The sequence below is a fragment of the Sarcophilus harrisii genome, chromosome 2, assembly GCF_902635505.1.
Source record: "Sarcophilus harrisii chromosome 2, mSarHar1.11, whole genome shotgun sequence".
NCBI lineage: Eukaryota > Metazoa > Chordata > Mammalia > Dasyuromorphia > Dasyuridae > Sarcophilus > Sarcophilus harrisii.
Window position 1 is genome coordinate 149,854,331 of NC_045427.1, and position 25,872 is coordinate 149,880,202.

General features: G+C 36.5%; 1 protein-coding gene across 1 annotated transcript in view; it reads left to right on the plus strand.

Annotated features, from left to right (window-relative positions):
• The window catches only part of RALGAPA2 (Ral GTPase activating protein catalytic subunit alpha 2), a 409,655-nt gene that overhangs the window by 32,575 nt on the left and 351,208 nt on the right, over positions 1 to 25,872 (plus strand). Inside the window, exons 2-3 of the mRNA XM_031951045.1 lie at positions 1,452 to 1,562; positions 4,824 to 4,876. Of these exons, the coding sequence (XP_031806905.1) occupies positions 1,452 to 1,562; positions 4,824 to 4,876 (164 nt within the window). The remainder of the gene's footprint in view (positions 1 to 1,451; positions 1,563 to 4,823; positions 4,877 to 25,872) is intronic.

Here is a 25,872-nt window from a genome sequence, read left to right on the forward strand (position 1 = left end):
TTCTCCCTACTTCAATCAAATATGGGCAACTATGTACTTATTGGCCAAATTCAATTTCTTGGGAAGTTCCTGTGTTTAGAATGTAAGACCCTCAGCCAATGAGTATGATGGTCAGGAGGGGTGTTTGCGTTAGGGACTATTTAATGTGTAAAACCTGTCCCAGAAGGTGCCTCCTCCCTTCTATGTTGCCTGTTAGATGGGTGGGACCTATTCTCTGGAGAACATACAATAAACTTTTGCTTTGCTCCTAGAGATCTCTCCAGCTTTTTATTAAATGGTAACCCCTCATCATTCTGAGCCACACAGTGGCACTTAGCACAGTGCTTTGCACTTATTGATTCTTGATTTATTGATTCATTTATATAAAAGTTTAAAAAATTCGTCTATTGGTGGCACTCTCCTGGATTTCTCCATGTCCTAAAGAACTTTATCTTCCTTCAAGATCACCTTGTCATCTCCTCAGTATTCCCTACCCTTGGGCCCTCTCCTTTCCTCTGATTGGAGTGGGTGGAGGGTAGTATAATGTGCTCCTTCTAGATCCCCCATTTTAGGAGGCTACCCAGCCTGACACTTCTTTTCTCCCTAATTGCTTTATTATTCCTGTGGGCTTTATCATTTCTACCCCACCCCAGTTTCCTTCCTCACACACTCTTCTCCTTCCTAATTTTTTAAAGTATTGTCTTCTGTCTTCCCTCTTTGGAGTCTGATTTCCTTGAAGGCAGGACCTTCCTTGTCTTTTACCTTTCTTTTTATCTCCTGTATTTAGCACTAAGCTTAATGAACTTTATTTATTAACTGATTGAAACCATGCCCTCCTACTCCATTCCAGCCATGCCCATTTTACAGTGAGAAAACAGACTCAGAAGGTTTAGAATTTGGCTAAAGTTACACAGATAATGAGGAATTACTGTGATTTGAGCATATATAGTGCTGTGATTTCATATATAATGCTATTTCTGTGAATCCAAAGATTTGTTGATAACCGAGTATGTTATATTTCTAGAAGAATAATCCTGCCTTTTAACTTTGTTAAAATTTGGAGTTATATTAGTTGACATATGATAGACCTAATGGAATGATGTTATTAATGGCACATATTTGCATAGTGCTCAGTGTATTTTACACAATCTCATTCAATGATGCCACTTTATTAATTAGGTGAAATAGATAATATCATACATCTTGATAGGTCAGGAAGTTGTGAATTAGTGAGATTGTGAGTTAACAGTATATACAGTATAACAAATTATAATTTGAAATCAATTCTTCCCATTGTGCTATTGATGCTTGTTTAAAAGTAAAAAAAAAAAAGTTTTATCTTTATTCCAAGAAATTAACAGTACTTTGTGACTTTGTACACATTTTATAAAAATAAATTTATGATTTCTCAAAATGGCCTGAGCATGTGATTATAAATGAAAACATGAAAACATTTTTCCTTTTTTTTTTAGATATTGTAGATACGAGTGAACTGAAATTTTTTTTTGAGACCAACTATTCTCAAATATATTTCATCTTCTATGAAAATTTCATAACACTGGAAAATAATTTAAAATTAAAAGGTAAGCTTTCCCCCCCCCCCTCAAATTATATTGTATTAAAATGTACTGACATGTATGGATTTTTCTCAGATGTTAAATGGCAACAGTTAAAAAGTCTTTTTTTTTTATTGTGTTTTAATTTTATGCCCTGCCACACATTTTTTGGATTGAAAAGTAGAAATACAGCTGTGATATTTATGTTCTCCTTTTTATTTCATGTTAGAAGGAAAATGCTAATGACCAGCAAAACAGCTAAAAGGTAGCTAGCAAGAGAAAATGGGAGGAGTTGTGAAGTCCACACGAAATCATTGGTCATGCATGTCAGTTCTTTGTGACCCCATTTGGAGTTTTCTTGAGAGGACTGGAGTGGTTTGCCATTGTTTTGTCCAGACCATTTTCCAAATGAGAACAATCAGAGTTAAGTAATTTGTTCAGGATCATACAGCTAGTAACTGGTAGATTTGAATTTAAGAAGTGGAGTCTTCATGACTTCGGGTCTATCACTCAGTGCCTGGCACCAGGTAGCTGCTTCAATGTATATGAAATCATTGTTCCTAAATAAACCTGGAAAGGATCTTTCTGGTCATTGTAGTTTAACATTTTTATTTTAAGGATAGAGAAAGTGAAGTCTTCAGAAATTAAATGTAAGACATATTCTCCTAAGGTATATGTCATAGGACTGTTATCCAGGGTCCTGCTCCAACTCTAGTATTTAGTCAAGATGAATGGGTTATGTACGAGTATAGTTATTCAACAAAGAATGAATGTATTCTGCTCTTTCATTTATAGATGACTTTGTTTTTAATTCTTATTTTCAAATTCCGTTTTTAGGTGAAAGTAATTTTGGGTTCTGAAGAACCCAGGTTTTGCCATTGAAGTGCTTAGTAGTAGTGTGGTCATGCTAATCTTGAATGGCTTTAAGCATGGAGTCACTAAGCACTGGGCTTTTATGTCTGTCATTTTTTTTGATCAGTTTAAAGAGTTGGCTGTTAGGTGATGAATTTTTATTTTTGCTCAAATCAGTGAATAAAAACCTCATACCAGGGGTCCTCAAACTAGGGCCCGCGGGCCAGATGCGGCAGCTGAGATTGATTATCCCCCTCACCCAGGGCTATGAAGTTTCTTTATTTAAAGGCCCACAAAACAAAGTTCTTGTTTTTAGTATAGTCCGGTCCTCCAACAAACAGTCTGAGGGACAGTGAACGGGCCCCCTATTTAAAAAGTTTGAGGACCCTTGCCCTATGCTAGTTTATAGAAAGAGATTGTAATTCTCATTAGTATGGTATGTATGCTCATGGAGAAAAACTTGGAACATTGAATTAAATAGCACAATAAATTCTATGGGGCCCATTCCATATATATTTTATTATCATGAAAGCATACTTTGATTCCTGGTAACTTCCAGAGGTAGCTCATTGTGATTTTTGTCTTTAATTTCTGTCTGTGTTCATCTGGTTTACAATTGTTATAAATGGGTTATACTGTTTTGGAACTTTTTTTTATGATGTTATAACATTTCTGTTATGGTTATAATATATTCTGACTATACACTAATTATTTTTTTCCCTAGTTTTATTGACTGTGAGGACTTTGAGATTTAATTTAGAAATAGTTATAGATCCTATATTTTATGTCCCAGCTTCATAAACTGTGGGTCATGATCCCATATAGTGTCTCTTAACTGAATGTGGGGGTCATGATATTATGATTTATTATCAGTAAATGTGTGATTTGTGTACCTACTTTATATGCCTACATACCCAGGGTCATTGAAAAATTACTTAGCTAAAAAAGGGTCATGAATGGGAAAAGTTCAAGAAGATCTGTTTTATATAAACTTTCTGTGTGTGTGTATGTTTGTATGCACACACACAAATATATATGTATATACAAATATATATACACAAATGTATGTATATATATATATATACACACTTATGTATATATTTATGTGTGTGTATATATGTATATGTATTTTGCTAAATTGATTCAGATCTTTTAGATATTTAAATTACCTAGTTTGTATCTCACTTCTCCGTTTTCATCTTCTGATTCCACAGGAATGTGGAGAAGAACAACAGTACAATGTGATTTTGACTCAAAATAATAAATGAGAAAAATAAAAGCTCCAGATCAGGGTTCTTTTTTTGATATTTTATTTTTGTTATTTTTTTAATAATAGTTTTTAACTTTCAAAATATAAGCAAAGATATTTTTCATCATTCACCTTTGCAAAATCTTGTGTTCCAACTTTTTTCTCCTTCCCTTTCTCCCACCCTCTCCTAGACAGCAAGTAATCCAATATATAGTAAACATGTACAATTCTTCTAAACATATTTCCATGTTTATCATGCTGCACAAGAAAAATCAGGTCAAAAAAGAAAAAAAATGAGAAAGAAAACAAAAAAAGGTGAAAATGCCATGTTGTGATTCACATTCAGTCCCCACAGTCCTTTTTTTGGATGCAAATGGCTCTCTCCATCACAAGTTTATTGGAATTGACCTGAATCACCTCTGTGTTTAAAAATCCAAATCCATCAGAGTTGTAGATGAGAGGTTCTTAACTTTTTTCCTTTTGGCAGTTAGATGGCACAGTGGATATGGGGATCTGGAGTCAGGAAGATTCATCTTCTAAGTTCAAATTCCTCCTCAGATACTTACTAGCTATGTAATTCTGAGCAAATCATTTAACCCTGTTTGCCTCAGTGTCCTCATCTGTAAAATGAACTAGTACAGGAAATGACAAATCATTCCAGGAGTTATAAAGAGTCAGACATAATCAAAATGGCTGAACAACAAAAATTCATTTGTCAGTTTGGCGAGAATTTCCAGATAACTTCTCAAAATAATGTTTTTAAATTCATAAAATAAAGTACATAGAATTATAAAAGAAACTACATTGAAGTATAGTTATCAAAATATATATTTTTAAAAAACAGACCCCATGTTAAGAACTTTTCCTCTTGATATATGAAACCTGTTCTTAAAAGGGAGACTGGTTTTTCTTTATAAAACATGTAGTTACTCAAGAGTCAGGATATGGAGGACTATTAAAACCACTTTGTAATTTAGAATTTTTTCATTTTAGTCGTCAGTGTTGGAACAAGAAAAACAAAAAAGATAATCATGTTACACTTTTGGGGAAACATTTCTCATACTTTAAAAATCAATACAACTAACTGAAGAATAAAAACGATAAGACTTTCTTTTAAAATGACTGTCCACAAGATTTCTTACATTGGCATAATAACTTAATGCTTTTGATTTTTTTCTGTACTCCAGGAAATAATAAGTCACAACGGGAAGAGCTGGACTCTATCCTCTTTCTTTTTGAAGTAAGTGGTTTTTTTTCTTTGTATTCTCAGCATTGAAAATAAAGAAAATTAGAATTCTTTTTTCTAAGCATTTAGTTCCAACTAAAAGACAATAGTAAATAGTTAAGTAGCAATATATTATTTGTATGGCAGAACAGAAAAGAAACTTGGTTCCATAAATATGTGTATGGACAAATGTTTGAAAACGTTATTGTCGCCTTCCTATTATATTTAGCATTTCTTTGTTTTAATACCACACTACTCAGATCTCAGTGGAAATATGTATGCAAAATAAAATTGAAAACCAATAATTTTAAAACTTAATTAAATGAAGTTTTCTTCTAGTTTTTATATTAAAAGTTTTTAATCAGTAGAACTCCATTACTCTATAAAGACATATCAAATCTTTATGTTAATACTTAAGATGAGAATTAATTAGATGTTCAACTTATACAAAAATCAAATTTTTTTCCTTACTAAGCAAACATCTTTAATGTATTTGACTTTAGTTTCTTCAAAGTCATAATTTTCATTCTTGATGTGTGATTATTATTAGTATTATTATTTTTACCAGATTCTATCAATGGTAGAACTTGAAAGCTTTGTTGGCTACTTTTATAGCACAAACGCCCTAATTATTGGTTTGCCCAAATTATTCTATTTGACAATAGAACAAGATTACTTTAAGGAAATTGAGTTTTTGTGAAGTATTAGTAAAAAGTTATTATTTATATTTAGGCATATTTTGTGGCCTAAAAAGTATTTCTAATTCTTACTTTTGGGATAAATGGGATAAACTTTTAGGAGTCATTTATATTAGTGTAAGTATTAGTATATTAGTATAAGAATTAAAAATATACTTTGTTCCTAAAAGCAGTTGAATGGGATAGAGTTTCAAGAATGGGGGAAAAAGAGCTTTAATTATACTCATTGTGGTATGTATGGGAAATTTGGGGTTCTAATTTCATCCCTGTTCTTTCTATTCAACTGTCTTCAACTGCTTCTTAGTTAAATCATAAAATCATAAAAAGTCAGAGTTGCAAGGGAACTTAGAAGTTATTTTCTTAGTCTGGGATTCAGAGATACCTGAGATGTCTGTGAATAGATTTCAGGCTATTTCTAGGCTTGGATGGGAAAACCTTTATACCTTTATTTTTCACTTACCTCTAACTGAAAGTTAGCCTTTGTTCGAATTATTTAAAAATATTATTTTGAGAAATTCCATAGATTTCATCATACTGCCAATGAGTCTGTGACCCACAGAAGGTTAAGAGACTGACAAAGTGACTTGCTTTGAGTCATAGTGTCAGAGAACGAACCTTCCTGTCCTAACTCCAACTTTAGTATTTTTTTTTTTTTTTTTTACTACATCCGAGCTTACTCTAAGTTAATGAGAACAGGTCAGTGAGTTTGAATTTCAGTAAATCATATCAATATCAGTGTTCTTAGTGTAAATGAAACAAGAAGACAAAAAGGTAGTTGTGACTCCTAAATGAAAGGAGTCTCAGTTGTTTTTGGACAAATAAAACCAAGCAGGTTGCTTTTGTAAAATATGCATTAAAAGATAGCAAGAAATATAAATAAATGGGATATTTGATTATTTTATATTGTAGTATCCATGTTAACCATTTGCAAAAAACCATGAACATTATAGCTCAGACTTAGAGCAAGAAGTGACCTTAGATCTAGTCCCACCTAACTTTTTAATAGCTAAGTATCTCTGAGGCCAAGAGAGGTAAACTTTCTTGTCCATGGTCTCAAAAGTAAGAACATAGCAGAGTTATGTTCAAATTCAACTCCTCTGGCTCTATTTCTAAAGCTTTTTACACTATATCATATTGCTGTCCTAGAAGAAGAAAGCAAATTCAAGGCTCATGACTTTGAAGATGGTGTTAACTCCAAAAGAGAATAGGGAAACTGGAAAGGAAGAATTTAAAAAGAAGCATGAGTTTAACTGTTGAAGATGCTAATGAAACATTTAAATGAGGTAGTCCAAAAGGAATATATATTCAGGAGTGAAGTTCTCAGGATAGATTAAGTCTGGATGTTTATATGCAGCCCATCAAAAAGACTTTATGAGAAGCCTATGTTTAGTAATACTAGCATTTAGAGCTAGAAGGAATCTTTTGGATTATATAGTACCCCTTTATTTTACTGATAAGGAGGGTTACTGTGGCCCAGAAAAGGTGACTTACCTAGGGCCACACAGGTAATAAGTGACAAATAATAAGAATTTGAACCAGCATTCAGAAAATCAACCAAGTTTTATTATGTGCTTACAACTGAGCTAGGCACTGTACTAACCACATCAGTTGATTCCTAATCTAGCACTTTTTATTGTACCACCTTGAGAACAGAGGAGCAAATGATTGTAAAGGTAGGAGGGGAAGCAGAAGAAAGAGTTATGGAAAACACACTGTTTTTGACTTAAGATGAAAGATTAATCAAGAGAATGATTAAAGGAGTAAGCTGGAAGGGCTCAAGAATACAAGTTGAGGGATTACCTGAGGTACAGTGGTGTGTTACTTTCAAGATTAGAACAAAAGAAGCAGGTAATGAATGAAAATGTAGCTTGGAATTTGAGATCCAAGCTAGGGGAAGATGAGGGAACTCATGCCAGATAATCTTTTTCTTTTTCTTTCACTAAAGTAGTAGCTAGTGTTATCTTCTGTGGGACTGGTGGGATAGGAATGACATAATACATGCTTTAGGAGACAACGTTTAGAAGAGCTGCTGTAGAGAACATGGCAAATAAATGAGGGAAGAATAAAAATGTCTTCTGTTTAGGTCTCAGGGCTCAGTTTAGATTAGGTAACATGAATTTATTAAAGGAATCAGTCAACAAAGCCACATGACTTTTTACTGAAGGATTCAATGGTTGCAGCTTACATGTTATCATTATTCATTTATTCAATAAGTATTTATTTAATACCTACTATATATACCAGGCACTGTGCTACCAAGATACCACGAGGCAAAAATAATATGTTCCATTCTTTTAAGATCATAGTCAATAAGTAATAAGAAAATGAAGAAATTTGACATAAAATTAATAAACTCTCCAAATTAAGTCATATTCTTTAAAACAATGCAATTGTAGGTATGAGTAGTATAGAAAGAAATGTGTTAAAAAAAACCATGGCTAGATGACTCAATATATGATTATAAGCGATAAACCAAAAAAATTATATTATAAAAGATAGAAAATGAATAGTTACTAAAGTGGCAGTCATTTTCAAATCAGCTATTTTTTATGGTTAAATAATTGTTTGAGAAACTTTAAAATCACTTCTAACTTAGAAGAAATTATAAAAATGAGAAGAAATCAGTTGAAGTTATTCTTACCTGACATGTAAACAAGGTTTTTATGCTTAAAAATGGAATATGGTAAAAAACAAAACAAAACAAAAAAAAAAAAAAACAGGCATTGTGATATAATTTTACCTTGTCCTAAGGAAGTTTAATGTAAATTAGTCATCCCAGTAATGGACCAAAGAAACCCAGAAACTCTGTTAGCTAGCAAACACTTATAGTTTTGCTAGATAGAGAGAGATGATACAGTCACAGGTAAGCACTGGGTTGGTTTTGCAAAATTCGTTGCAAATTCAATTGGATACTGAAAAATAATGAGCAGAATTCATGATAAATTAACCAAGAGACCGTGGAGGAGGAAAAAAAAGATTAACAGATTTTGAGAAAGGACCTTGTTAAATTAGAGCAACTCCATGACATTTTAAGGATACAACTAGAAGGAGTGCAACAAACTAAAGAAAAAGGGAAAAGATTTGTCAAGAGTGTGAAATTCTTGATTCAGTTATAACATTGTTAATATATTTGGACTCCATTATCATAGCATTCTGTTATATCAAATAAGGAAATAGAAATGGTGCTAAATAAAACAAAGATGGGAAGAACAGTTGGATTAGAGAAAATATACATAGCAGTGCTTTGGGTTTGAAGAAACACAGTTTTGTGTCATCAAGCTACCTAGCATTTATTAAATTATTTTGTGCCAGGCACTGTGCTAAGTGCTAGGGATACAAATAAAGACAAAAACAATCCTTGCCCTATATAATTGTTTTTATGTACATTTTAGGAAGCTATATCTTATATAAGAAAATGATCTAATAAACTTTACCAATTTTGGTAAAGTACAGCTGAATTTTTAATATAATGATAATGACATAGTTATAGCAGTACTGCTATCTTTTCCCTATCTATACTGTTTCTGCCTTCTCTAGATTAGAGATCATCTGGAGGATTTAATGTGACTCCTAGGACTGAAGTGGCTTGTATGCCACTATGCTAGGGATACAAATAATTCTTTCTCTTCAGTGATTTACATTCTAATTAGCTTTTAGTTCTATAATTTCATTTTATTTCCTATAGTAGGACCCAATCTGTTCCTCAGCTGGCAATGATACCTAGGGTGGCCTCAGCCATCCTTCCATTCAGCCTATTTTCTAGCTCTGGAACCACAAACTACTCAGTTCTACCATTGTTACTGAAAAGTGTGTCAATTTAATCTCATCCTTGAATTTTCCAAATCGGAATTTTCCTTCCAGGATATTATTCCCCCATATATATTGGGTTTTTTTCCTATTAGGGTATAAATTTCCTGAAGACTGGTCTTGTCTTGGTTTTATGTTTTTATTGACAGTGCTTAGCATAATGTTTGTTTAGTAATTTTTTATTGTGTCCAACTCTTCAAGGCTCCTTTTGGGGTTTTCTTGCAAAGATTATAGAATGTTTCACCATTTCCTTTACCTCATTTTATAGAGAGGGAAACTGGGTGAATAGGGTCATAAAGCTAATATGTATTTCAGGACAGATTTGAACTTGGGGAAAGGAATCTTCCTAACTCTAGGCTTGGCATCCTATCCACTGTGCCATGTAGCTGCACATGCTGAATGTTTAATAATAAATGATTCATATTCTGATGCCTCTTTGTGGCTTGGGAGTGGGCCTTGAACTCTCAAAGATTATGTCAGTGTAATGTGATCTAGGTTACAGAGGATTTGCAAATCTATAGATCAAACATCAGTTTTGGTAAGTTTGAAAAGACATCTAGATCATCCCCACAGTGGCCAAAGGGTAATACATTGTTCCCTCTCCTATAATCACTTTTGTTTTCTTTATTGTAGGAGAGAATAGCACAAAGACAAAAATAATAATCCTTGACATAATCAATTGATCAGTCAATCAGTCAGCAAGTTTATTGTTATATTGGGTATTGATCTAGGCTCTGGGGTTACAAAAACAAAGAGCAGAACAATCCCTACTCACAAAGGAGTTTATAGTCTGCTGGATAATGCCAAGGTTGGGAATATGGCAGATGCTTTGGTTAGAAATTAAGGTTTGGAAGAGGATTGGGTGATCTCAGTTGTAGATGTGTTGAGTTTGAAATGTCTCTGGGATGTTGTTTCAGATGTCCAGCAAGTAATTGGTAAGATGGTACTGAAGCTTAGTGACAAGATGGGGCTGGCTGTAGATCTTTGACTCATCTTTAGAGAGGATCAATTCAATCCCTGATGTTTGATAATGTTACTGAGAGGGGCGGAAGAAGAAGAGAATATATCCTGGGTCAGTGCTTATAGTTAGGGAACATGTTACGGATTATAGGCTCACCAAGGACACATCAGTGAAAAGGGAGAGCTCGTGTTTGTTGTAAGGTAAGAAGCAAAATCCTTTCCAGATTTTTTCTCCATATCTCCATATCTGGAGAAGGGGGAGAAATAGGGGGCTTCTAGATTATGATCAGATTTGTTAAGGGGCCAGTATGAAATAAAGAAGAAAGTCTTTGGACTTAAGGAGGTTGAGGAAATGGAAAATTGGGAAGTTTGAGAGAGTCATCTACCTACTTTAAGATTTTAGTATAGTAGCAGGAGTTGGGGAGAAGTGATGGGGGGAAAAAAAAACAGAAAAAACATAGGAATTAGACAGTTTGTTTCATCATAGATTTACCATCCCTATCCAGTCATAGGATCATTTGTTTTAGAATTCTAAAGAACCTTAGAGATTATGTAGTTCATCTGTTATTACAGATGAAGGAACATAAGCTAAGAGAAATGAAATAGGTTTTACAGTGTCATCTGGGTGATAAGTCTCAGAGACAGCATTTGAATGCAAGTCTTTTTACTCCAAATTCAGTGTTCTTTTTTTTACATTAATATTGTCAATATTCTGAATGCTTATCTTCTCTTTAGTTTGGCTGGTTTAGACAAACCCAGAATTAAATCTCATACAGAGACTTTTTTGATATTGTTGTTTTAGTGGTTAAGATTTTCATTTTATCATTTACCTATTTTTTTGGCTTTATGATTCAGTCATAGGATTGACATTTCTTCAAATGTTATAGCACTTAAACGAGTTATTAGTCAGAGAACAGAAGAGTCAGTTGCCTGGCATTCTTTTCGATGGAAACTAATTTCTTATTCATGATTTTAAAGATTGCCAGGATTTTATGTTGGTGAGGAATTTGGAATAATTCCCAATAGAAATTAAAGAATATTGCCAAGGAAAATAAACCAGAGAGAAGATTTTTTTTTTAATGTGAAGTTATGTTTTAATGTATTTTAGGAGCAAGATGGTCTTTTTCTTTTTGTTATGTTTATCAATAGACTGAACTAATTGGTAATAGAGACCTTTAGCAAGGTTGGTCTTTCAGAAAGAGATCTTTATAAATAGTATCAAGAATTCTTGATGGTTGTTGTTAGAAACAATAGTAGAAGCAAAGAAATTAAACATTTCTCATAAAACCATTATAATGGAAATGAATTGATTGCTGTGGTTGCTATATCTACTAATATTATATTGATGTGGGTTGTGGTCTCTTTAAGAATTTATTTATTCCTTTCTTTCTGATTCCCAACTCCTCCTAGCTTGATGGATTATCTATCCAGGAAGCTAGGACCTTTGATTCACAAATCCTGGTCCCTTTGAATTCCAATAGAAGATCCGGCCCTGTCCCAGCCCCCATTCTAATGATCTGCTCAGGTTTCCCAATCCCCACCAAGTGAACTCAAGTCCCCACTGAAATCTATAGAGGAGCCAGCCAATTTGGGACTCCACCCACAGGCCCCTTTAGTTAAATCTCTCATTATAAAAGGGCCAAACTAAGATCCTCTCTTTGCAGAGGTTCCAAACATGCCAGCCTTACACTGGCATGCCAGGGATTTCTGCCCTCTGGAATCCTGTTTCTGGTGTCCTCTTATCTCTTTATCCTCACCTATTTCCTTAACTATATTTTAACCTTACTTTCAAACCCCATAATAAACCTTTTATCAATCTAGGTTTTCGGGCCTGTAAATTTCTTTGCAGGGGACTTGCACCGCCACTAGATCTCATTTAATTCCGAATCCTTGCGCTGAATCCAATGGAGTTGCAGGGGAGCTCTATTTGACTCCCTGTACCCCGAACCTGCCACCAGACCTCAATTAAACTCTAATTTCATTTAGGTACTCCATATCTAGATCTCATCAATATCATTAATATAGGAGCCAGTGACTCCTTGATTTTTTTCCTATTTAATTCATTAGATAGGCAATTGGTTAAGATTAAAGCATCTTAATAATGAGTGTTGAGACTTATCTGAACTTAAAATCTAGCTAAGTTTTTAAAGACATATTTCAGAAAGCTATTTAGAAGTATATCACTTAGTTAATTCTAATGTTCTGTTTTGGCATATGGCTTTTGTTGTAGTTAAACAGTGACACCTAGTGTTTTCACATTTTTAAAGTTGTATCACACTTTATGCCCCTATTTGGAGTTTTCTTGGCAAAGATACTGGAGTGATTTGCCATTTCCTTCTCCAGTTTATTTTTCAGATGAGGAAACTGAGGCAAACAAGGTTAAATGATTTACACAGCTAGAAAGTGTCTGATCTCAGATCTTCCTGCCTCTAGGAACAGTACTCTACTCACAGTGCCACCTAGATGCCTTAATTACATAACTATCATTTTATTTCAAACCCTCATTACCCCCCAGCTAGATTATTGCAAAAGCCTTCACATTTATCTCCCATCCTCAAATATTTCTCTATTCTGGGCAGTCCTCTACACTATTAACAAAGCGAAGTCAACTCTAAGCAGCTTCTTATTGCCTCTTGGATTAGATGGAAAGTCTAGAAGTCAGCAAGAATATATTGAGCTCTTGCTATGTGCCAGGCAATGTGCTAGGCATACAAATAAAGTAAAAAATAGTACTTGTCCCCTAAGGAACTCTCATATTCTTATGGCGAAATAACAAAAATTATTGTATACATAGGATAGGTACAGAACCAATTGGAAGTAATCTCAGAGGGAAAGTACTAGATTGAGAAGAACTGGGAAAGTTCTCTTGTGGAAGCTAGGATTTGAGTTGAGACTTAAAAGGAATCTAAGCTGTAGAGTTGAAAGCATTTCAGGAAGTGGGGATTTACAAAAAATAGGTGCTTTGTATAAACAATAGTAAGGAGACGAATCACTAGATTGTAGAGTATGTTGAAAGGAGGAAGAATAAGAAGACTTAAAAAGTAAAAATGGGTTAGGTTATAAATGACTTTAAAAGCCAAACAGAAGATTTCCTATGTGATCCTAGAGGTAATAGGGAATCACTGAAATTTACTGAATCAAAAGTAACATGATCAGACCTGCACTTTTGGAATATCACTTTGGCAGCTGAGTTAGAGGAAGATAGACTGAAGTGAGAAGAGATGAGGTAGGGAAACCAATCTGATAACCAAGGATAAAATGTCCCTTATTCTAATAGTCTCCTAAATGAAATCAGTGTTCTTGGAGGGTGTTTTCTGACTCCAAAGGTTATAGAGAAGAAAATGGCTTGCTTTCTACTTTTCCCCTGGTAATCATGTGTGAAGATCGCGTATTTTAAAATCAGCAGGAGTCAGGAATTCAGGTTAGGGGAAAATCGTCAGTCTTTATTCTCAGTGAAGAAGGATCGGAGGTGGAAGAGAATCGGCGATAGCAATGTGTGTAGCTGAGTCAAGAAGCTAGCTAGACCAGCAGCCACACGACCAGCAGCTAGGAGAATGGAACCCAGGCCCAATCTCTCCCAGCTTCTCTTCCTGTCTCTCTCTGCCTCCACCCACCAAAATCGTCATTTCCTATACAACACATCAGGACTTGCTGGAGAGTAGGCAGGGACCATTCTTTATCCAATCATGTATATTAATAGAGTATAGCCAATTACTATTTAGCCTCACATACTTGGGACCTCAATTGCATCAACTCAAACCTCAGCCCATTACATCTCCCACTTTCTTTTATTTTAGAACACAGGTGGTCATGCCATCCCTGACTCCTTAGGGAGGTCAGAGCCCCCAAGGGGAGGTGATCACAGCCTCCCTAACTTCTCAGGGAAGGAGGTGAAAGCACCGAAAAGGAGGTGATCACAGCCTCTCTGACTTCTCAGGAAAGGCGGTGAAAGCACTGAAAAGGAGATGATCACGCCCTCCCTGACATCTCAGGAAGGGAGATGAAAAGCACCAAAGGGAAGTGGGGGTTGCTAGCGGGTTTCTGGGCTGAAGGGTCTTATTATGCACAAACCCATCAGCATGTGAGGTATTATAAACACATAGCAATAACTTGCAGAGGCTATTAGGGATGACTCTCCCCACAGTCAGTCCAGGCTCAATGTGGTGTAACAAACATAGATTGTACATAAGTAGCGGAATAGCAAACAATATAAATCAACATGGTGTTGGAAAAATCACCAGAAGTCCTAGAAGGAGGGTATGTAGACAACAGTCACACATACACCTTCTTTAATGAAGAATAGTCCAAAACCAATCATTGTCCATTGCTTCACAATCAGGAAACCAATGATCCCCTGAGTTTTTGAAGTCCTGCAAAAGTCTTTTTATGTGTTAGGGAATCCAATGATTCCAGCAGATTTTGAAGTCCTGTAACAGTCTTATCATTTCTCAGAGAATCCAATGATTCTGAGGAGTTTTCAAGTCCTATGTCTCAGAGAATCAATGATTCTGAGGATTTTCGAAATCCTGTGTCTCAGAAATCCAATGATTCCTGAGGGTTTTCAAGTCCCATGTCTCAGAGAATCCAATGATTCCTGAGGGTTTTCAAGTCCTATGTCTCAGAGAATCCAATGATCCCTGAGGGTTTTCAAGTCCAACAATCTTTGATGTCCATGAGTCAAACGCCATAACTGCCACGCTCTTTCAATGGTGAGCACAATCAGCATCAGAACCACCCAATATTTCTTGGATCTTCTCCTTTGTTTCAAGAGTCTGCTCCGTCTCTCTGCGATGGACAATGCGAATATGGCTCGTTGGCACCCATCTGATTCCTTCTCCACCTGTAGAGATACAAGCAAACCCTCTCCCCAAAGCAGTTAGCCTATCTGGTCCTTTCCATTCACCCACTTTCTGGGTCTCTCCACATCACCTGGCGATTATCTAAAGATAGTGGAGCTGCTCGCACTGGACACTGACCTTCCGGTGGGTTATAAAACCTGTCTGCTGGAGACAGTGAATCTTTGTCAAAAATCAAGAAGTTAATAATATAAAGGGCTAGATTTAGAAGTTCTCTAGGATTACCTGTGGCTCCCCCTTTCTTTTGTTTTTGGAGGAGCGTCTTAATATCTCTGTTTCTCCTCTCCACTATTGCCTGTCCTTGAGATTAAAAGGTATGCCCGTGGTTTGTAAAATCTTATACTGTCACAAAAGTGTACAAAATGTTTTGAAGTATAAGCAGGACCATTGTCTGTTTTATTGCTTGTGGCAACCCATAAGGCAAATGCTTGTATGAGGAATTAGTGACCACTGGGCTGTCCTTTTCTGCTGGTATTGCAAAAGTGAATCCGAAAAATGCTACTACAACGTGGATGAAAGACAAAGACCAAAAGATTTATAATGGGTCACATCCATTTGCCAGATTTCATTGGGTCTCAAACCACGAGGGTTCTTCCCTGGAGGCAGTGTAGGAGTGTGGAAAGGAAGGCAAGCCATACAGGCTTTTACTATGCTCCTAGCTTCCTCTCTTGTTATTCCAAATTGTAAATGTAAAGCTGGAGCAGCCTGATGATATTTAGAATGAGATGCCTGAGCTTCTTGGAACAAAGGGGTATTGACCAACATAGTTAGAAGGCTATCTGCCTTTGAATTGCCATCAAAATGGACCTGGAAGTCCACTATGAGAGTGGACATGTAATATATAGATCTTACCTGGATCTTTTCCTCACTTGCTCTTGAAGTTTCTTAAAGAGCTGATATAATTAGAGGCTGCAAATTTTATTTGGGCTGTGGCAATTCTTTGTACCACACCTACTGAATAGGCCGAATCAGATATATTTATGTCTCCTGGATAATAAGTAAGGGCTAGAATGATCGCGTACAATTCATTCTGCTGAGTGGACTGAAAAGGAGTTCTGACTACTCTCTTTATAGTTAAGTCATGAGAAGAGTATACAGCACAAATATTATGTTTAGATGCATCCGTGAAGATAGTTGGTCCTTTAAGAGGAACTTTAGAAACTTTTTCTTCAAAAATCCATCGCCAATTATGTAATAGTCTAGTTATCTTTAATGGAGATCTATGTATAAAATTTGGAGCCATGGCTAATAAAATTTGCCACTCTGGGATGGTCTCACAACACACATTAATTTGTGTATTGGTATAAAAGGTGTATATCTTGTCAGGTCTTGTCCCAGATAATTGTACTGCTCGCTTAGTGGCCTTTAATAAAATTCTAGCCACAAGCACTGGATAAGGGTGTAAGGTTTTGTTCTGGTTGTGCCGGGAGGTTCACCCACTCTATCACACTGTCTCCTTGATGAAGGACTGCTGTGGGTGCCTCTTGTGTGACAAAACTGATATCTCCAAGGGTTTTTGAGTGACTTTCAACCACATTGGATAAAGCCAGTTCAACTTTTCTCAAAGCCTCTTGAGCTTCTTTTGTAAGCTGGCGTGGTGAATTTAAAGCACTGTCTCCCTTAAAATGTCATATAACGTTGTAACTTGATGGTAGTCAAACCTAACACGGTCCACATCCATTGGATATCTCCTATCAATTTCTGAAAAATCATTCAATGTTTTAGCTTTTCTGTTCTTAAGGACAGTTTTTGAACTATAAGCACCTTAGGTATACTTCATATCTAAATATTGAAAAGGAGCATGTCTTTGAATTTTTTCTGGTGCTATGTGTAATTTGTAATTCCTTAATGTTTCTATGGTCTTTTGTAGACATGCTTCTAACATTTGTTATTCAGGTGCACATCCCAATATGTCATCCATGTAATGTAATAGCATGACTTTTGGGAATGCTTTTCTTACTGGAGCAAGAGCAGCAGCAACATACATTTGACACATAGTAGGGCTGTTTTTCATTCCTTGTGGCAAAACTGTCCATTCATATCTTTTATAAGGCTCAGGTAAGTCAACCCTGGGCACTGAAAAGGCAAATCTTTTCATATCCTCCTTATCCAGAGGGATAGAATAGAAACAATCTTTAATATCTATGACCCAAAGAGGCCATTCTCTAGGCAACTGAGTAGAAGATGGAAGTCCAGACTGAAGAGTTCCCATAGTTTCCATCTGTTCATTCACTTTTCTTAAATCCGTTAACATCCTCCATTTTCCAGATTTCTTTTTCACAACAAACACTGGGAATTCCAAGGACTTAGAGAAGGTTTTAAGTGTCCTTGGTCAAGCTGCTCCTGTCCTATATCTAATAAGTCCTGAATTTTATCATTACTTAAGGGCCACTGTTCTATCCACACTGGTGTATCAGTTTTCCATTGGATAGGAACAGGTGAAAGTGTTGGCAGGCCTTCAACAGCAGCCCTGCTTAAAAAACCGAAGTACTCATTTTTAACCCTATTTGCTGCAAAACATCTCTTCCCCACAGATTGATGGGGATTTTTTCTACTATAAAAGAAGTAAAAACTCCTGTTTTGTCTTCAAAAGTCCATCTCATAGGGGCAGCACTCACTTCAGCTGCTATTGATCCTCCTACGCCAGACATGTAGGTGTCTGCTTTAATCTTTGGCCAGTGACTGGGCCAGTTGGCACCTCTAATGACCGTCCGATCTGCACCAGTGTCTACCAATCCTTCCAATAGAAGGCCATTTATATAGATCGTGAGCATAGGTCGGTCAGTTGTTACAGCTGCTGTCCAATATATTGCTGGATTTTGTGATCTGAAATCGGAATCTGGGTGACTATCACCAAGCTGCTTATTAGGATTCTGTATGAGTAAACCTGATGCTACTATTTCTCCTGTGACTATAAGTCACACGTTGTCTGCCTGTATTGGTGACTGGGATATTATCTACACATTCCCCAGTTTCCCACATCAGTGTGTAGATGGACACTGTTTTGTACGTACTCTCAGGAGGTAAAATGGTCAAGCCTACAGTGCCTGGAGGCAAGGGATCCATAGGCTGGAGAGGAACAGATTTCACCTCTCCAGGGGGTATCTCAGTTGTCTCAGCTGCATACAACTCTATTCTCCCTAATTGTAATCCCTTTCTCCCATCAGGTTGCTTCCTGGCTGATTGATTGTGTAATCCCTTTCTCCCATCATATGGCTTCCTGGCTGATTGGTCATATTGGGGTATTGGCCGTCTAGGCAGTCTCTGGGTGCACCATGGGCTACCATCATCCCCCAAGTGTTTTTTCCCTGGGGCCCTGGGGCTGGGCCCCTCATCCCGTTTCCCTGAACCTGTCTACATTCTGAGGCCCAATGGAAGCCTCTGTTGCATTTTGGACATGGGGTACTGGGTCTTGTTCTCCCACCCTGCTTTCTCACTCTGCCTCTATACCAACATTGAGCTTTCAGATGCCCTACTTTACCACACTGAAAGCATTGACGTGTCTCTCTAGAAGTCCCTTGCGGAAGGGCCCTGTCTACCATGTTGGGATCTTGGAAATCTGCATCATAGTCTGGCTATAAAAGGCATTTGTGCCCACTGTGGCACAGAGTCTTATGAACTCCTCTAAAGGAGCATCCTTAGCTGATCCTAGTATAATCTCTGCACACCTCATTAGCATTTTCCTTAGCAAGTTGCTTTATTAAAACATCTGTTGATGAATTTTCCCCATTAGTTCTTGTGATAGCGTCTACAAACGTCCACAAAGTCAGCAAAGGGTTCATCTGGCCCTTGTGTTATTTTGTGAAGGCCTCACCTTTGTCATTTTATTGTGAATCAAGTCCCGCTTTGATAGCATTAGCACAATTTGCTCATATGCTGCTACTGGATAGTAATCTGTGTGACATCTGCATAGGGACCTATACCTGTTAGTAGGTCATAGGTGATGTAGCATGAACAGCATTTGACTATTTTGTTGGGCTTGTATCCTACAGAGCTCACTCTATTTAAGAAACCACATGTAATTTTGTCAGGTTCTAGGCATACTCTTGCTATAGATTTCCAGTCATTAGGAGTCAAGATTTCAAAGCCAAATTCTGTAATAGCATCTTAACATAAGCTGATGTGCCCATAAAGTCAAGCCTTTTTAGGTTTTGATGATTTCTATGTTAAAAGGCGTATCTTGACTTTGTTGACTGGAGGCATTAAACTGGGAAATTACAGGAAAGATATGTGCTGAGCTCCTGGAGCGTCCACCCTTTTCTTTGGCCTTCATCAAGCCCTCTTGCAGTCTACTCATAATGGATACTGGGGGAGGTGCTGGTGTGTCCTGCCCCCCTGCCCTCCTCCCTCCATTCTGGAGGGTGGAGTTGATGGAGGAGAGTCAATCACTTGCTCCTGAGGTGGGGCTGAAGCTGCCTCCTGAGGTGGAAAGTCACCACACCCTTGCTCACTTAAGTCTCCATGCCCTGTGGGGATATGGTCATCAATCTCTTCATTGCCTTCCTCAATATCAGGCCTCCCTCTTTGGCTACTCCAAGAGGGAGCAATGGGTTTTTTCTTTCTTCTAGGAATAGGGTTTCTTAGTGCTAACTGAATTATATTGTATAAATAAAATGCCTCGATGGAAATTGAATGAGGACCGTTTTCATTGTAATATGCAGACATCTGTTGTCCAACCAGGGACCAGTTATCTCGAGAGATCTGCTCCTGCTCTACAAACCAAGGGGGAGATGCAGTTTAATGTACCAGAAGTCTAGCTACCTGTTCCCAAGTTATAAGTAGCCCTTGTCCTTCTATCAGCTTAAGCATGCTTTCTATAGCACCACTAGTGGGTGGGGTTGAAGGGGTTGGGGGCGGGGATGGAGAGTCTTTAGCTAGCATTTGTCCCATTTTAGCCAAAAAAAAGATTACTGGTTTAGTTTTTAAGAAAATAAGTTCCCTGTTTGTCTATTAACAATACTCACCCAAGTTCCTGATCACCAGAGACTTCTTTAGTCCTTGGTTCCCACCGTTGGGCGCCAAATGTGAAGATCATGTATTTTAAAATCAGCAGGAGTCAGGAATTCAGGTTAGGGGAAAATTGTCAGTCTTTGTTCTCAGTGAAGAAGGATCGGAGGTGGAAGAGAATTGGCGATAGCAATGTGTGTAGCTGAGTCAAGAAGCTAGCTAGACCAGCAGCCACACGACCAGCAGCTAGCAGAATGGAACCCAGGCCCTGTCTCTCTCTGCCTCCACCCACCAAAATCGTCATTTCCTATACAACACATCAGGACTTGCACGGAGAGTGGGCAGGGACCATTCTTTATCCAATCATGTATATTCATAGAGTATAGCCCAATTACTATTTAGCCTCACGTACTTGGGACCTCAGTGCATCAACTCAAACTTCAGTCCATTACAATCATGGAGCTTGTTTCTTACACAGTCACCTGTGCAAGGCCCCAGTTTATGCTTTTCTTAGCTAGGTTTCAACCCATAAGAGCAGTTAAAACCTAACTACTACCCTTGCACCCATAGCAACAGTTGTGCATGTGTTCTTGCAAAAATTTTGCATATCTGCCTCTGACTCTCAAATACCCCCTCATGATTGCTTGATCACCAGCTGTTTGTAGCAAACTTCCTTGGAGGATAGTCCCTGTATCACCTCAAAGTGAGTCATTCATACAGGATCTGCAGCCCAGCCATAGGTATTTTGTGCAAGGTGACTAGATTTCTTTAAGGACTTTACCTTAAACCAAAACCATTCTGATTTTCATTGGCCACAAATAAGTCCTAGGCCAAGCCCCATTTGGTTATTGTTTGGTCTGGATTGATTCATATTGAATGTAAGTAGTCATTTCTTCTTAGGCAAGAAACCCTGAGGGTCTTTCCCTCTCAAATTTGTTTATTTATTTAGATTTTTTTTTTTGGGGGGGGGAACTCTAGGTAAAAGAGAAGATGCTTTGCTACCTAACCTAAATCACTGTGCAGTCTCAATCAAACTAAAACCTATTGAAGAGCTTACCTTAAAAAGACCAAGGTCTCCCATTTCAATCCTAGAGCCATCTCTAGCCATCTTAATATACATTTTTCCCCTAGACCCAGGTGTCTCTAGAGGGGAAAGTAGGGCAGGTGACTTTGCTCAGCCCTCCCTCCCTTAAATCCAATTCACTTGCATGTCATGGCATCACCTCTCTGGTGTCATGGTCCTCTTCGAGAAAGAAGGAATGACAACAACTGATCAACTCTGATCAGATGATCAACTCTGGCTGATCTCATTACATAATTTATCTTTTCAAATCTATCTCCTTTTCGAATTTTCCTACTTCTTTCCCAATAATGTTCTGAAGACTGTCTTTCTGCTTTATTGTACCTTTTCCATATACACAGCTGCCTCTTTAGGTTCAGGACTATGGATTAGAATCACCATTACCTTTCCCAGATGCCCAATAAAGATATCTTTCATGATGCATTCTAAAGTAAAGTAAAAGTCAAACAGTCAACACGTATTAAGTGCCTGCTATGTATAAGACACTGTGTTAAGTACAGGCGACATAAAAAGAGGCAAAAGATAGTCCTTTTCTTCAAGGAGTTCTCAAATTAAGAGGAGAAAGCAAGCAAAGAAATATGTACAAACAAGGTATAATAAAGTGAGAAAAGGTACCAGAATTAAGAGAGATTGGGAAAGTCTTCCTGTAAAATATGATAGGCAATATGTTCTACGTTCTTCTAATTTACTTACTCAATTTATCTTGAGCTGGATGACTATTTTGCCTTCACTTTTGATTATTTTTACTGTCAAAATTTTATTTTGAGACATCAATTTTAGTTATTTGGAAAGGGGAAAAGAATTTGCAAGAGCCAGATAATTTCCTTATTCTGTTGTTTTCCCACAATTCCTTGAATTTAAAATACTATCCCTACTAGTTTTTTTTTTTTTTTTTTTCCCCTAATTGTCTGGCTGCTCCTTCTCTATATCCTTTCCTGGATCTTCTTCTAGATCATACCTTCTAACCATAGGCATCCCTAAGAGGTCTCTCCTGGCTCTCTTCTCTTCTCTCTCTGTACTATGTTATACTATACTATACTACACTTTTCATCAGATCCCATAGATTTTATTACTGTCTCTATGCTGATGACTCTGAAATCTCCGTATCTTGCCCCCAGTCTTTCTGCTGATCCTCTAGTCTTGCATCTTCTACTGTCTGTTATATATATTGAACTGGCTGTCCAGTAGACATCTAAACTTAATATGTCCAACACAAAACTCATTATCTCTCCGTCTAAGCCCTTTTCCTCCTTTACTTATCTCTGCAAAGGGGAGCACCATTCTTCCAGGTTCGTGCCACCTGAGAGTCATTCTAAATTACTCACTACCTCTGACCTCCATATCCAAGTTGTTGCCAAGGCCTGTTTTTGTCATCTTTGATAGTGACTAAACTAAATGCTGAAAGAAAATTTGTGAATATAGTTTACCTGGATTTTAGCACAATTTTTATTATAAAATTGTGCCATACTTTTCTGTTGGAGATTTGTAGTTTAGATGATAATAAAATTAGATAGATTCAGAACTGGCTGGATGGTTGCATTCAAAGAATAGTTAATAATTCATTTTCACTGTGGTAGAAAGTCTTCTGTGGAGAGTATCTTTTAGATTCTTTTATACTTTGCGATTTAATATTTTTATCACTGACTTGGATAAAGGCATAGATGTATGCTTATCAGATTTTCACCTAATATGAAACTAGGAGGGATAGATAACACTGGATGACAATCAGGATTCACAAAAAATCTTGAAAGGCTAGAGCATTTTACTGAATCTAATAAGATGGAATTATACAAGTATAAATGTGGAAACTTGCACTTAGGTACCAAAAAAAAAAAAAAAAAAAAAAGCAATTTCACAGTGCAAAATATAAGGGAGATATGACTAGACTGAAATCGTGAAAGGCTAGGTGCTCATTTACAATTTTGAAACTCATACATTGGAAGTACCATTTACCCTTCTAGCTCCTTGAGCATCTGCTTGATTATATGGTTTTTCATTAAACCTCCTTTTAAAAAAGTATCCAAGAAAGCTATTTTTCTTTTAGGCTGCAATCCAGACTTTTTCTACTGTGTCTCCCAAACCTTTTCATTTTGGAAATATGTTTTGCCTCTGTGACTTCTCCCTAGGTTTGGATAATTCCTTTTAGAACCTCCATTTAAGGAGAGTGCCCAGGTCAACTTTGTCTTATTTCCTTTCATGCTTACTAATTGATATTCATCTATAGACTACACTTTTGAATTTATCTACCATGTCTATACATTGGATATCTTCTCTACCTTTTTTCCTTTTGTGTATTGCTTTCCTCCATGAGAATATAAGCTTCTTGAGAAAAAGGACTATCCTTTTTTTCTTCTCCCCTTCCCTTTTTTTTTTTTTTTTTTTAAACTGCTTAGTATAGTTCCTGGCATGTATAAACACTTAATAAATGCTTGTTGATTGACTGGATTTAGCACACTATAAGCTCAAAATAGAGTCATTTTAATGTGGCAGCCAAAAAAAAAAACTAATAGAACTTTAGACTGCAGATAGTGAGGCATATCTTTCCAGAGGTGATGATCCCACTATATATCACTTATAAGACCTCATCTGGTTTTCAGTTCTGGGTGCCTAATTTGCTAGTAGTGACAGACATTAATGAGCTAGAAAGTTTCCAAAGGAGGAAAACCTGGATGTTACAAGTTCTTGAATTCATGCCATATGAGGATAAAGTCAATCATTTGGGCAGATTTTCCTTCAAGAAGAGGAAAAATTAGAGGAATTATGATAGCTATTTTTGTGTATTTGAAGGCAGAACTAGAAGCAATAGGAAGAAGCTACAAAGATGTCAATATAGACTTGATAGCACAAAAGTCAAGACAGTTTTTGTGCTTCTGGAGCTTACTAATTCTAACAGGGAGAGATCATGGGAACTGTAAGAGAATTAGTATGTTCCATATCTTAATATTTCATGTTCCTGGAAGTATAGGAAAAATTTAGTTGAAGTCCACAAGACATCCATAAAGTGTGTGTGTACATGTGTGTATGCATATTTATATTCAGAGAAAGTGCAGTGACAAAAACAAAACATCAGCAAAATTTAAAGAAGCTAGAATTTTTCCTAAAATTTCCTTTCTTAAAAAATAAAATGTAGTTTTCATGAGGTATATAAAAGGATTTTCTGCAGAAACTATTGACCAACTATTTTTTTTTCTGATTTTAAAATAATCAGAATAAGGCTTATACTTGACTGTGAAACTCATTGGTTTTATATTTACACAAGTTAAAAAAAATCTCCCTAACAGTGCTATGAGGTATGTAAAATTTTTTTTCCCCTATCCACTTTACAGATGGGGAAACCAAGTGAATTGCACATGATAATATAACTAACAAATGAAATGCCAAATTGAATTGTAAATTGAAACATCTCATACCAGATCCAATGTTCCTTGTATTAGATACCACATTGCTTCTTAGGGTGAACTTACATAAAGAAAAGAATTTTTAATCAAGATGTCTTTTTTAAATTTGCATTTCATTATTTCCTTTGCTGGATTTCCAAATCTTCTTAATATTTTAATAGAGTTGTATAATGAAGAATCCCAAATGATACCTAGATTTCAGGTTTGGGTAATTTCAAGTTTGAGTGCCCTCCAAAATAATAAGAAAGATAGGAAGAAGGGATGGGTAGATGGGAAGATAATGAAATAAAACTTGGACATGTATTTAAGATGTTCATGGGACATCTGGTTTGAGATATACCATTAATAGCTGGAAGTTAGGAGATCTGGAGATTAGAAGAGAGGTTAAAATTGGATTGGTAGATTTTAAAATCATGAGATGTTTGGGAGCTGATGAGATTGCCATTATAGTAGGATAATAAGAAGGGGCCCAAGACAGAGCCTTGGGGAATAGTCACTTGCCTTACTAATAATTTCATCCTTTGCAAGGTAGAAGAATCAACAAAAGGAAATTATATCTGATTCTCATTAATTGTGAGAAAAATGTTTAATATAGAGTTGTTTGGAGGTGGGATTAGAACTGTTAAATTTACCTATTTAGGAAAGAACTTGCTGGAAATATTCCACTGATATTTAGTCAGGCAACTAATTTGTAAAATGTCATCTTAAATAATCTCCAGGATATTGATAGACTTTATAGTCAGCATGTGTCAGAGCTAGTACTTGAACTCCACTTTTTGGCTCTGCATCTATTCAAGTTACCTCCTTATATAAATATAGTATGATTTGGATGAATATCTAGCAAAGGGACAGAACAATCAGATGGAAGGAGAAGCTAAAGGGAAGAGATGATCAATGTTATCCAAGTTGTGAAGAGTTAAGGAAGAATGAGGATTGAGAAAAAACTATTAGGTTTGGCAGTTAAAAGACCATTGGCAACTTTGAAGAGAGCAGTTTCAGTTGAGTTACATAATGTTGGAAAACTGATTATAGAGAGTTAAAAAAAGAATTAGGGGAAAAGAAATTAGAGACACCAATTGTAGATGACTTTGGATGCAAATAGAGCATTTTATATTTGATCCTGGAGGCAATACAAAATCACTGAAGTTTATTGAAATGGGGGTATGTGTGAGTGACATGTTCATATCTGTGTTTTATAAAAATTCTTTTGTTACTAAATGGAGAATAGATGGGAGTGGGGAGAAACTTAAGGTAGGTAGATCAC